The sequence below is a fragment of the Vombatus ursinus genome, unplaced genomic scaffold (assembly GCF_900497805.2).
Source record: "Vombatus ursinus unplaced genomic scaffold, bare-nosed wombat genome assembly UNPS02014781.1, whole genome shotgun sequence".
NCBI lineage: Eukaryota > Metazoa > Chordata > Mammalia > Diprotodontia > Vombatidae > Vombatus > Vombatus ursinus.
Window position 1 is genome coordinate 32,939,675 of NW_020954559.1, and position 14,524 is coordinate 32,954,198.

The 14,524-nt window shown below is 35.5% G+C and overlaps 1 protein-coding gene across 1 annotated transcript in view; it reads left to right on the forward strand.

Moving 5' to 3' along the window:
• Positions 1 to 13,616, forward strand: part of LOC114046106 (unconventional myosin-XVI-like) — a 682,808-nt gene extending 669,192 nt beyond the window's left edge. The window contains exon 35 of the mRNA XM_027866360.1: positions 13,231 to 13,616. Coding sequence (XP_027722161.1) covers positions 13,231 to 13,461 — 231 coding nt within the window. The 3' untranslated portion in view covers positions 13,462 to 13,616. The remainder of the gene's footprint in view (positions 1 to 13,230) is intronic.
• Positions 13,617 to 14,524: the final 908 nt, after the last annotated feature.

Here is a 14,524-nt window from a genome sequence, read left to right on the forward strand (position 1 = left end):
TGATCCACCCTAGAGTATAAGCTCCTTGTAGGCCAGGATTGTTTTATTTTTGCCTTTGTACCTAGAGTCCCTAACACATTATCTGCGAGGTTAGTAGGCACTTAAAAATGCTTTTTGAATGAATGAATTAATGAAGAATAGGATATGGCACTCTCAAGTTTGCAAAGTACTTTTCATATATTATCTCATTTAAGCCTTACAATATAGTTATGGGATAAGTACTGGGAGTGTTATTACCTCTGTTTTAGAAATCAGTAAACTGAACTTGAGAGGTTGTATCTCACAGCTAATAAATGTGTGTGACTTATTTCTCCACCTCACGTAGAATGTAAATCACTTAACAAAATCTGTGTCTTTTTTCTTTGAATCACTGTGCCTAGTGAATTGAATATAGTAGACATAAATTAAATGCATGCTGAATTAACCATATGAATTCACCCAAATTGCAATGTAGTGAAATGAGTACAGATAACAACCCAAGGATGGAAGCAAGGAGAGAAGCATTAAAAGAATAAATGAAAAAGTATTTCTTAAGTACTTACTATGTGCCAAGTACTGTATTGAGCACTGGAGATAAAACTATAAAAGGTCAAGATAGTCTCTACCCTTAAGGAGCCGATATTCAAATAGGGAAAGGAATAGTGGCCACGGAGAAGTGTTTTGTGCAGGGAATCAGTCAATCAATCAGCAGATTCTCATTAACTCCCTATTATGTGCCAAGCACTTTGCCAGGCACTGGGTATACAAGAACAAAGAATTAAATAATCCCTATCTAATATATGTGTGTATGTATGTATATGTGTGTATATAAGTATATGTATGTATACACATATGTGTGGCATAAATATAAGGTCATAAATACTAATAAGAAGAAAGCAATTAAATAAAAGGTAGTTTTAAGATGAAATGCCCGACTAGTTGGGGAGACCAGGAAAGGCTTCATGAAAAATAAGGTGCTTGAGTTGCATCTTAAAGGGAAAAAAAACTGACATGAGGTTGAAGTAAAGAAAGAAGGCATTTTAAGAGTGGAAATTAGTCAATGCCAAGGCAGATACATAGAAGTCAGAATATTACGTGTGAAGAACACAAAAGAAGGCCATTTTGGGAAGGATGGCAGAGTGCTTTGGGAGAGGAAGTAATGACCAATGAGACTTGAAAAAGAGAGTGGGTGCTCTGGATGACAGGTAATAGAGAGTACAGATTAAGGTTTATGTTTTTGTTTCATTTGGATTTGACTTTTTGGACATTGCTTTGACTATGTATGTTCATAATAGATTTTGTTTTTTTCTTACTTTCTCAGTGCAAATAAAGTGAGGAGAGAGAGGTGACAGGGAGAAAATTCAGACCAGAAAATAAAGTAAAATAGAACTTTAAAAAAAAATAAAGAAAAATATGGTATGGGGTGAAATTGTATAGAACCTTAAAAACTAATCAGAGGTATTTCTATTTTGTCCTACATGCCATAAGATGCTATTAGAGTTGACTGGATAGGAGAGTAATATTGTCAGATTTAAATTTAAAGATTATTACTCTGGCAACAGTGTGTAGGATGGAGTGGAGTGGTGAGAGACTTGTGATCAGAAGATGAATTAGGATAATATAGGCAAGATGAAAATCTGAGCTAAGATGGTGACAATATGAGTAGAAAGAAGGGATAAGATAAAAGACATGATGTGAAGGTAGAAATAGCAAAATATGACAAGTGATTGGATGTATAAGGTAAGGGAAGTCAGAAGTCCTAGATAATGCTATGATTATGAAGCTGTGAGACTAAAGGAAAGGTAGAACTATCAGCAGAAATAGGAAAATTTAGAAGAGGCAAGGACTTTGGGGAAAGATAATGGGTTCACTTTTGGGTATGTTGAGTTTTAAATGCCCCATAGGCAATTGATGTTGAACTGAAACACAAGGGGAGAGACTGGGGCTGGATATATTGATTTGGAGTCATATGCATATTGATGACTCAAGAAGAGAACCTTTTAAAGCCCCTACAGTTATGGAACATTATGACCAAGCAAAGGAAACTGAAAAAGAGTGGTCAGACAAGTAGGAGGTAGACTATGAGAGAGTAGTGTCATGAACACCCAGAGAGAAGAAAGAATCCAAGAGGAAAGGATTGTCAACAGTGCCAAATGCAGTAGATAGATCAAGAAGGAAGGAAACAAACATTTATTAAGCACCTATCAGGCACTGTGCTAAGCATTTTACAAATATTATCTCAGTAGATTCTCACAACGACACTGGGAAGTAGGTGTTGTTATTATCTTCATTTTATAGTTAGAAAAAAACTGAAGCAGACAGTATTTAAGTGACTTATGAGGTAGATTTTTTTCCCTATTTTATAACTGAGTAGACTAAGGCAAAGATAGGTTAAGTGACTTTTCCAATGACTGGATTGGGATTGAACTCATGTCTTCCATACTTAATGCCCAACACTCTATCCATTGTGCCACCTCCCTACCTCTAAAGGAGTTAGGATTAGGACTGAGAAAAGACCATCAGATATGGCCATTAAAAGATCAATGGTAACTTTGGAGACAGCAGTTTCAGATGAATGATGAGGTTGGAAGCCTGATTGATTACAAAAGGTTGAGCAAATAAAGGTAATGAGTAAAGATAACATTTTCTTTTAACTAAATTCAATTTATTTTTTCAAAAAATAAAGAAAAATTTCTCTTCTTTCATCAAAAAAGAAAAAAGCAAAAACAAAACCTTTGGAACAAAAATGCATAAACAAGCAAAACAATTCCCATATTGGCCATGTCCAAAAAAGTATATTTCACACTCCACCCTTAGTCTATCACTCCTCTGTCAGGAGATGGGAAACAGGTTTCATCAATTAGAGTTGGTCATTGCATTGACCAGAATTCTTAAGTCTTTCAAAGTTGTCTTTTATGATATTGCTGTTATTATGTAATTTATTTTCCCGATTTCCTGATTCTGTTCATTACACTCTATATCAGTTCATACAAGTCTTCCTGGGTTTCTGGAAAAAAAACCATCCTTTTGATAGTTTCTCAGGGAGCAATAGTATTTCATTATATTAATATACCATACTTCTGATTGATGGGTACCCTTCTAGTTTCCAGTTGTTTGCCACCAAAAATTAAGAAAAACTACTATAAATATTTTTGTCAACAGCTTTGGCTGAGAAAATAAGGAGATAGATAGTATAATAATCTTTAGGGATGATGGGATCTAGTCAAAGAGATGTTTCATGTTTGTTGGTTTTTGAATGGGGGACTCAGGCATACTTTCTTGAAAGCACTAGGGAAGGAACCAGTTGATACAGAGATGTTCAAATTTGGGGGCTGGGAATGCAATCTGCTGCTAAAAACAGGAGGGGCGGGATAGGGAATGGTGATTGGAGTCATAGGGCAATTGATTGACACATCCTTCCCAGAATGGTAATATTGATTTGATTACTATTCCCAGAGCTAGAGATAGAAAGCAATGAGAGACTAGATTGGTGATGCTCTTACTGGTGGCTTTGCTTAGTAATGTTATTTGTACCATTTAATTTAAAGCACAAGGAAAAAAAAAAGACAATCTGATTTATTTATTTATTTCACTTTGCACATTTCTTCTTTTATAATAATTAAGCTCCCCTTGCTGTACAATCTTCCTCCACCCCCATCACCAGAAACTTATGAGAACATTTTTCCTGGGCTATCTTTCTACAGCTCTAGAGAATAGTGATATATAGTAAGACTTCATTTAACCAGAATGCTTGGTTGGAGGCTGAGAGGTCATGGAATGATGTTCCAGTTAAGTGGAGCTTCTGGCTTAACTAAATAGACACAAGGCCCTTTTTGTTTAAATCCTTGGTGAAATTGTCTAAAATGTATTAGTAAAATTTGCTGCTTTAATAAGTAGAGAATAGGGAACATAATTAAATCTTCCTTTGATAATTCATGATATTGCAGTGCCTCAAGGTCATAATTATGAATATCAATTTTCTTGCACAAGATTGTCAATGTAGACCATTGATGTGTATTGACCACAGCACATACCTAGTTTGTTTGTTTGTTTGTTTTTAATAAATCCCTAATATCAGATGATTTTCTTGTGTGTGTGTGTGTGTTTTTTTCATTCTGATCTCAAGTTTAAGTGCAACTAAATCAGAACTGCCTGCCTCTGAAGGCATGGCCAGGGCCTCTGAAGACTCTTTAACTCTAAATCTATGATCCTATGCACCCTCATACACCCACACAAGTCACAATGGTGGCAGTATGTTTTAGTACTCAGATGGATGGACATGAGGAGAGGAAGACCTCAGTGTGAAACCCACATCAAAGTCTAAAAAGATTTGTGTAACTTTTTTATACCTAAGAGAATTCCCTAATACTTAACCAGCAAGTTCTATTGTACTCTAAATTAGTAGGATTTCCCACACTGGGTATCCCCCACCAATTATTCCTGGATAGTGAGGCAGTGGATCATAGTGGAAAAAAAAACATTAGGCAAGATATCCAAGGTCTAGAATTCTAGTTCTTAATGTGCCTCTTGTTAGCCACGTGACTTTGGGCAAGATACTTCGTCTCTGTGGACTTCAGTTTCCTGATCTGTAAAATGAAGGATTTGGATGAGATGTTCTCTATTATTCTCTCCAGCGCTAACATGCTGTTGTTTTATGAATCAAGACTTGAATAAGTTCATTTATTGAGTAAGTAGAAATACTCTTCTGAAATATCCAAGTCTCCAGAGTCAGAAGAAAATTGTAGGGTGTGGTTTGGTTCTGAGTTGCACATTTTTGTTGGAGGGTTTTCATTTGGAATTGAGAAGCATGTAAATTCATTTATCCCACCTCATCTCTCTTCTCCCAGCTGTGATCTGGAGTGCCCAATGGAAATTGCCCAATCAAATGCAAATGAACATGTTGATTTTGAATTATATTGAATGTTTAAATGGAACCCCCAATATCACCATGAGCTCAGTTTTAGCATACCTTTCAAAGTGAAATTTCTTTTATTTAACCCTTAGAGGTCAAGAAATAAGTCAACCTTAACTTATCCTAAACTTAACTAGATTGCTGCTTATGGTATTTCTAGGGCATAATTCTTTGTAAATCTAAAACAGAAGTTTTTTATTTGCCTTGAATTATTCTAGTAATTTCCTCAATTTCCCAACTCGTTTTCAAAGTATAGAACTCTATGAAAGACTAGAAAAATCAAAGTAATCACATAGACCATAGGCTTTAGAGTTTGGAAAGTCCTTAGATATCATCTAATTCATTCTCCTCATTTTACAAATAAAAAAATCAAGCCTACAGAGCTTAAGTGACTTGCCCAAGGTCACACAGCTGGCTGGAATTGTAGAGCAGGAATTTTAACTGGAACATGTCTTGCTCCAAATACAATGATCTTTCTAATACACCACACTATCTCTACTAGTACTATGCTTCATTTACATTGTACCCCATAATTGTAGAATTGTATGGGTTTCTTTTTTTCTTGATAGTAAAAACTCCCTTCAGGTTTCAGGCTTCGTTTGGTATGTTTTTAAATCAACATTTCCTTAATACCATATCTAATGATATTTGCATTTGAGAATATAGGGATGTTATCATTCAATCTGTCAAAAGTACTTGCTTCTTTTAATTTCCATAAATGTCATTAAATGCCTCTTTTCACCTTTGGGTGAGTAGTCAATAGAAAAATCAATGCAATGACAAATGACCAACAACATGATTTTACATATGAATAATTTAACAAAGAGCATATTCATCCTAAGAAGGAATGTTTAAAGAGGAAAAAGAAAAAAGAAAAAAATAATAATTGTACTCAACTTTTGGACACAATTCATAGAAGTACAAATCCACAACTTTGGAAAACAATTTATATTCTATTAAAAAAAACCCAAAATATTAGGCAACCTCATAGGGCACATATTGTTGAAGTATGCTACCTCAGTGACACATAGAAACAACCCTTAAATGAGCAAAATATGCATTAGCAATGAACCTCATTAAATTCTTTGGTATCCTGTTTCTCTGCATAATGTGAGGACATTTCAATGATTTTCTTCCTTGAAAACAATGCCTAATTTAACCAAGGAGCCTATTTGACCTGGAACACACAGCATCTTTAAATCAATTTTGGCTGCTATTTATTTTCATAGCTAATTGATATTGTGTGCTTATTGAATATGCCAGCATAAGATGTGCTATAATCCAGGTGGGGAACAAGGGACTAGCTAGCTGAAGAGAGTACGGGGGTTCCAGTGATAAAATCAGATTTGCCGTAGCAGTTGGAGAATTACTGTTCCTTTATCCCTAATATTGAGCTACCGTGTCAATAATCATGAGGGTCTCAAGTAGTATTATCATTTGCTAAGGATTATATTTTCCTTTATCTGGTGTTCTAACAACTTAACACGGGATATTTTTCAATCAAATACCTGCTTAGAAAAAAAAGGGTTTATTTGGGAAGATGTGTCCATGCATAAAGGCATATGTTTGGTATATGGCCATTTATGTATTGTTTCACACATTTCCAAGGTTATTAATCTAGTCTCTCTGGCCGTATATCACCGAATTTAAATGGCTTGGCCATTTGTTTTTATATGGTCCTTTCTTAAAACATAAAGGAGGCTGTTGTGCCCCAGATGTAACCTAGACCAAGTTTTTATGTCTGCTATAAACTGATATGAGGATGTATATTGGAAATGCTAACACAACTTTAAGTAGAGCACGCACAGGGGGAAACACTGTAATAAAACTGCTTTAGTTTCTATCTTCTATAAATAGTATGCATTTGTCAATTTCTTTGAGCAGTCAAATTATACTCAGCTCCCTTCAGACTCTGCCTTTGTGCCTTCCAGGTACTAAACAAAAATAAATAAATAAATAAATGACCGGCAAGGCAGAGGTACTTTCAAGGCTGTTTTGAGACAAAATTACCTAAACAAGTGGAGGAAGCATCACCTTTAAAGACCACGGAACAGTGTCCAGTTATACATGTATTATTTATTAGCAGCATCATAGAATCTTTATTTTTTTAAGAAAAGATTTTGTTTAAAGTGCTTCACAATTATTGATTGAAATTCTTCCTCCCCCCCCCAATCCTAGGCTTTCTCATTATGATGAAGTTCTGTCATCTCTTGTGAAATCATTTTAGAAACCACTATTTTGCCTAGCTCATGAGCTAAAGTCCGCAGCCTTGACTCTTAACTAAATCACTATGAAAGTTCATCCCCTCATGTCCAAGAGGTTTCTCACCATTGCTTACTGCTCAAACTAACCAGTAGTAGCCTGTGGTCACAGCTTTGGGCTTCTTACAAAAGTCGGGGAATATGAGAGAATGTAATAATAAACTGCATCTGCTTATGATTTGTATCCAACCCAACTGTGAATTATATCCAACCCAACTATGTATATTATCTATACGTAATACTTATTAGCAAGGTTTTAGGATATATCCACTAAAAGTTGTATTCAAAATGGAATAAAATGTTTAGTAGCTTAAAAAGAGATATTTGTAATGGGTTCTTCTTTTTTAAATCAGAAAGTCTGTTCTTTCATCCATAGATATGGATTTAGCTTCTTTTTCTGAGGATCTTTGTGGTTTGAGATCCTCTCTAGATCAATTATCTTTCTTCTCAATTTTGCCCAGAGGAAAAACTTATTTGTACAAGAATTGTTATCACAGTTTAGGGCAGAGGAGACTTTTTCTGGAAAGCTGACTGAAGTTGTTAGAAAGCTTTCTCCCTCTCTCCAACTCACTCAGTGAGAATTTTCTTTCTCCTTTACAGCAACCAGACAGAGCAAGGAGTTCTTAACATGAACTTGTTTTTTTTGTTTTTAATATTTTGATGACTACATTTCAAAAAGAATTGGTTTTCTTTATTATCTTTTTTGTACTTAAAAACATTATTTTGAAAAAGATATCTACAGACTTCACCAGCCTGCCAGAGGGGAAATGACTCAAAAAAAAAAAAAAAAGGTTAATACCTCCTGAGCTGGAGTAGATTACTCACTGCTCACAATTAAACTTTAACTGACTGTTGTTTGTGTAAGTGCACCTGAAAGCAGTACTTACATGTGAGGGATTCAACTTTCTGCTTTTTTTTTGTGGACCCCATACTTAGAATTAGCTCAAGTAGAATCAGCATTTTTTTTGCCCAAACCATTCTTCTATCCAGTGAGATAAACAGCCTGAGATTTTTCCAAACATTCCCCAACTTGCTTTCAAACAAGTTTGTGTTATCAGAAAGGAAAAGATGTAAAAGACATCTTCAAGGATGGATATCAGATCAAATCTGTATGACTCTCAAGTACCCTACCAAGGGTATAGTGTCAGGGGTTGGAGGTAGCTTAGTAAAAACATTATCTACTCCAACCCCCTCATTTTATAGAAGACAAAACTGAGGCTTTGGAAGTGAAGTGACTTTCCCATTGTGTACTCTCAATTTAAGGTATAAACATGATAACTTATGATGATCTCTCTTCTCTTTCTCAGGTACAATCCCTCCCTCTCTATCTTTCCTTCTTTCATTTCTCTCTTTTGCTCTCTTTTTCTGTAGCAAAATGCACCATTTAAACTTTGAAAATAAACTTACCAACAGCTAGCTATGCCATGTAAATATTGATTTATTAGCTATTTATTTTATTTTTTAAAATTCATTTTATTTATTTTAGATTTATTTTTATTTAAATTTAATTTTATCTTTATCTTTAAATTTAAATTTATCTTAATAAATTTAATACATTTATTTTTTTATTACCTGAACATGTATTTGGTTTGCTTTTGTTGTAATACCTAAATTTATACATATATTAAAAATAATTGACTTTTAGCTTCTCCAAGGTTGTCCTTACATTAAACTCTTATAATCAGCTCCATAACCTTATTTATTTCCTGCATATTCACCCACTCTCTTAAACCTTAATCCTGTTCCTTAGAACACAGTTTGAATTTGAAATTTTACTTAAGGGTCATTTGTATCTTAAAACAGGTTGAGAGTTTCCCTTTAACAGTAAGTGATATTTCATTTTTCATAGGATCTGGAATATGATTCTTCTTTATGTATACTCACACACATACATATATATATATGTAAACTCTTACAGAAAAGGAAATTAACAGTTATTCAGATGTGTATCAGCTGTAAATAATAATTCTTATAAATGTTTATCATTTTCTATATATCATCCGATTACTATTAAAAAAAAGAGTTGGTATTGTGTTTTATATTGGAAGGCAATAAATCTCATACCTATTATCTATGACAGGCATCATTATAATAACTGACAGCTCTAAATACAGCAGATTATATATCATTATTCAGACAGTCTTTTAGGGCATACTATCTCCATCTCTAGAGCTGCAATCTTTCTGCTTACAGTATCACATACCTAATTATGAAACTGAAATCTTCCTGAACTCTATTTCTTTTGAAAAATCTGAGATTGTTCAATATATCTCCTCATGCAAAAAATTAAATGGAAAAGGGACAAATAAGGAAAGAAGGTGAGGAGGCTATGGAATGAAATTTCTGGTTTCTCTGGGTTCCTTCAAGTCTCACCTAAAATCTCACCTTTTTACAAGAAGCCTTTCTTAACCTTTCTTAGTATTAGTGACTGCCCTCTATTGATTATTTCCTATTGAATGTGTGTGTAGCTTCCTTGAACATGCTTGTCTTCCCCATTAGATTGTGAGCTCCTTGATGCAAGAGCTGTCTTGCTTTTCTTTGTATCTCTACTGCTTAACAGTGTCTGCTACATAGTTGATGCCTAATAAATGTTTGTTTATTAACTGAGAACTGAAAAAAAAAAATGAAAACTTCTAAAGCTTTTAACATTTAGCATTCCAGATATGCCAAACTAACAAATGTAGCTGTGTAATAGTCTGATCTTTACTTGGTAGCCATAAATCTTCATAATTGAGAACATCTACCACAGCCTTTCCGTTTAGAAGTTATTCTGAGTATTAGCTGATTTTTGAAAGCAGCAGTAAAAATTTTGCTTATCAACATAGAGAGCCCTAGCTTGTCAAACAGAAGATAGCAATGTTCCCCACTCAGTACTTTATTCAAGACAGTCAATATCATCATTAAGTAAATGCTTTCTGATGGTCTGTGTGTATCAGTTTCAATTCTTAAAATGTATTTGGGACTTCAGATATTTTTATCAGTCAATACCAAGAAGCTGGCAGGAGGTACATTTCATTTGGAAATTTAAAAAAATGACTCAGGGGATTTGTAAAATTTTGCATCTAATTCCCTCTGCACAAGTTCGGCTCTGAACCAGCAATTTGTAAAAGTCACTGTCAGCAGATTCCCTGGGCTCCACGGGGAATGACTAACCATAAGTCAGCTTCCTATTGTGAAGTTGTTATCAAAGAGCAACACCTAGTAAAAGTTTCTGTTGATTCTGAAAGTTTCACCAAAAGAGTTAAGGACTAAAGAGGAAACGCAGACTGGTTACTGTTTCCTGATGGTTTGAATATTCCTAGTGTACCACATACGACATTGCTAAGACAAGCTACACTAACTCATATTCATTCAACCTCTGCATGGAGCCATAATTGGATACAATAGACACTTAGTAATTGTTTGTTATACTGAATTGAGGCAAATTGAATTGCAAAAATGCAGAAATATGAATAATAGTGATTAGAGATATATTTCTTAATAGATGAAGTGTTGTGTGGGGAAGAGAGAAAAGAAACCAAAGTTAGGAAGGTCTGGAGAGTGGCCTGACTCCCCAAAAAAATACTTCCTCCAACTAAAATCCCAATAATCATGATTGCCACTGACTTGATGAAGCTAAAAACAGAATTATTCACTTTTTTCTAAAAGTTGACTCCAAATCTGTGCATACCTGGGAGATTACATAATTTTGCTTTAAATTACTAAATATTCAATGCAGTTGGGGAAGGGGATATAAAAATAAAACCATAATCAGCTGCCTAAAGTGCTTTTTTATCCTTGTTCTCTTGGGAAATTAATAACATCATGCAGTCCTCTTTGCAATTGTATTTAACTTTATGCCATTTTGCATTCATATGAAATTTGAATGACAGCCTAGATTAGGTGATAAGAGAGTTGTCTTCTTGAGTCAGAAAGACCTGAATTCACATGCTGGCTGTGTCATCCTGATCAAGTCACTTGATTCCTCAGTGCCTTAGGAAACTCTGAGATTCTAAGTTGGGTAAATGAAATTTCCCTTGGGGAGCTTCCCATACCAGTGAAATCACAAAAAGACATAAAATTTCTCAGCAAATATAATATCTAGCAGGAATCAATGTGGTGCAGTGGAAAGCACACTGAACCTGGAGTCATGTATCCTAAGTTCAAATCCCAGCTCTGCCCCTTCCTATCAATGTGACATTAAGCAAATCACTTCACTTCTGTGGACCTCAGTTTCCTCATCTGAAAACAATGGATTTCAATTATTGTGTGGGTAAACGTCATCAAGGTCCAAAAACTCTTTTAGCTATAGATCTATGACCCTATGAACCTCAACACTGCCAGGAAAGGATCCCAGTCTCAAATGGCATCATTGCCACTCTCTATCATGTTTCCATCCTTCCATTTTGGCTTAAACCTGTATATCCTGGATACCTAAACTGGTATCCCCTAAATGTCAGGTATTAATGTGACAGCAATTTTGCTGATTATTTTATGTCAAAATCAATCCAGTCTTAACTATTCAGGAACTGATTTTGCAAATCTCTATTTAGAGAGCCACCCCCCCACCCCCGCCTTTGCCTCTTCCTCTCTTTGGCTGTCTGTGTGTGTGTTTACACCTTCATTAGTCCCTTTTTCTATTTACTTTACAGAGTTGTTGTGAGGAAAGAGCTTTGGAAACCTTGAAATATTATTTTAATGTGACTATTATGATAATTGTGTGGCCATAAATCTCAAAAAATGGGTGTAGGCAGGGAAAATGCAAGAATGAAAAAGAAAGTCAAGCTCATTTGGTAACTTGTTCTGGCTAAAGGGTTAGAAGTTGAAGAAGTTGGGGGCAGCTAGGTGGCACAGTGAATAGAGCACTGGCCTGGGAGTCAGGAGTACCTGAGTTCAAATCTGAACTCAGACACTTGACACCTACTAGCTGTGTGACCCTGGGCAAGTCATTTAACCCCATTGCCTAACCAAAGAAGAAGAAGTTGAAGGGTTCACTGAAATAAGATTTCAGGATTCTCTGGGGTTTTCATTGTACATGGTATCAAATAAGATAATTCTGTATAGCACTTGTATAAAGCATTAAGTTTTGAAAGTAGTCTGTTAAAGTGCTATGGGTATCATATATACATATATCAATAACCTATGTATGAATCAGTGTTTTGGGGGGTATGCAGGGCAATTCCACATCTATGATCCTATTGGGAATTCCCATTGTGAAAACTCCATCTACCTATGTAGATCTACAACTCCTCTGTAACTTTACTATAGTGTTGTCTCAAACACTGAGAAATTAAAGTACTTGCCTATGATAACAAAGCTAGTATGTGTAAGAAGGAGGATTTGAACTCAGATCTTGCCTGATTTCAAGTCAAGTCCTGTATCCATACACCAGTTGTGTCAAACTCAAATAGAGACAGTGGCCACTGATCTATACATAAAGATACCTAGAGTAGCATAATGACAGTTAGAAAATGTGATATTAAGTATGTTTTATTGTATTTTTTATTTATTTCATTAAATATTTCCCAATTACATTTTAATCTGATTCAGGCAGCATTAAGGAGTGTTGTGAGCTGAATGATACTGCATCTTATGTGTGATACCTCAGCACCAGACCACACTGCTGGTCTTCTGTGACCTTGGCCAATGAGATGGCCATAATGAAGGTCACAACAAAGAGAATACCGTCCTCTGTGGGACAAACAGTGGCCACACTGAAGAAGGGTGGGTAATTGAGTTACAGTTGCCACTCTCTTGCCAATTTTTTGGAGCGGAGAGGGCTCTTTCCTCTGCAATTAGATCAATTAGTTAATCATAATTCAGTAACAAAAGTATGAAAATAACTCTTTTGATCATCATTTTTGCATTTATTTTCCAAGTTCAAGTTCATCTACCCAAGGAAGACAAACTTTTAATTCATTTCTGTAATATTTTTGGCAAATAGTAGATGCTATCTGTTTGGGCATCTGTTTAGTTAGTACATCATAGTTCAACTATAAGTCATGAAATAAGAGGCTTTTATATCCAGGTGTTATCAAACATCATGGTCGTTCATGTTTTGGATGATTTTTTTTCTATTCCCACCCCCAACCCCTCCAGGTAATCCATCAACTAAGGCTTTCAGAGAATGAGAGCTTGGCCCTTCAGGAACTCCTAGACTGGAGGCGGAAACTTTGTGAGGAAAGAGATTGGCAACAAAACCAGCACCATCCAGAACCTCGGGTCAGCGGACCTCCTCCACCCCCTTGTAAAAAGCCAGCTCTATTGAAGAAGGCAGAAGAGACTTCCTGCAACAGATTACCTTCAGAGTTGTGGGACCCTACGATTTGATGAGGGTTGGTTTGCAGACTCTAAAAATCAAAACCACCTAGTGACTGGAAACTGTAGTAGCAAGCAACATCTTGCTCTTTCCACCCCCCACCTCCCACAAACGTGCTAGATTCTGTCTCCAGGCATATACCCTCGAAAAGCACAGGAAACTGGAGTTCAATACACTAGATTCAATATATATATATATATATATATATATATATATATATATATATATATGTGCGTGTGCCTGTTTGGTCTTTCTTTTCTTTCTTTCTTTTTTTTCCTTTTGTAGTGATTAGCACTGATCTTTCTAACTGTGTGCTTTGGAGGCCTCAAGAACTACAGAACACTCTCTTTAGAAACCAGTATTCTGCAAACAGGAGTGGGAGGTGGGGGAGGGGAAGAAATGAGTCAGAGGGTGGAGGGGGAGGCAGAGTGGTAGAATGGTGGTGGTCGAATGAGATGTGCACACTGTACAGTTGTTTTGATAGAGTTCAATACTATGTTTACTGTATCTTGAATGGTTTTAATATGATGCATATATATAGTACATATATTATATTTCTTTGTAGATGTATGTGTTTTATTGGAATTCCAAACCTGAGCATTATTATTTACATGTTTGTTACTGGACTTTATAAATTTATGCAATCGGTGGTGCTGTTCTTTCTTCAAAATACAGGTAAAAACGCAAAGTCCATTTGGATTCTTTTTGCTCCATGTAGTTTTTGCCTGAAGTATCTAAGAATCTCAACACTATGTTGTTGTTTTAGCTTCATTGATGTCAACCTTAAATTTGGTGACACTTGCAAAATTGGCTTTTGTGGATAGTGCCCAATGCTTTCTATTTCATTCATTAGTTAGGAGATACTGTTTCTTTTCTATGCGCTGTGCTTTGGAATAAGTGGGTTGTGAATTTCTTTAATTAAACTTCATCTCAAGTTGACAGCATAGGTTACAGGAAATAATGAGTCCCTCAGTAAATGTGTATAGCTTCATTTTCACAGCTGGTTATATAAAAAGGTCAGATGTCAGTACAAAGGTGCACCCAGTCACAGGTGCAGAAAGGACGGCTGAGATT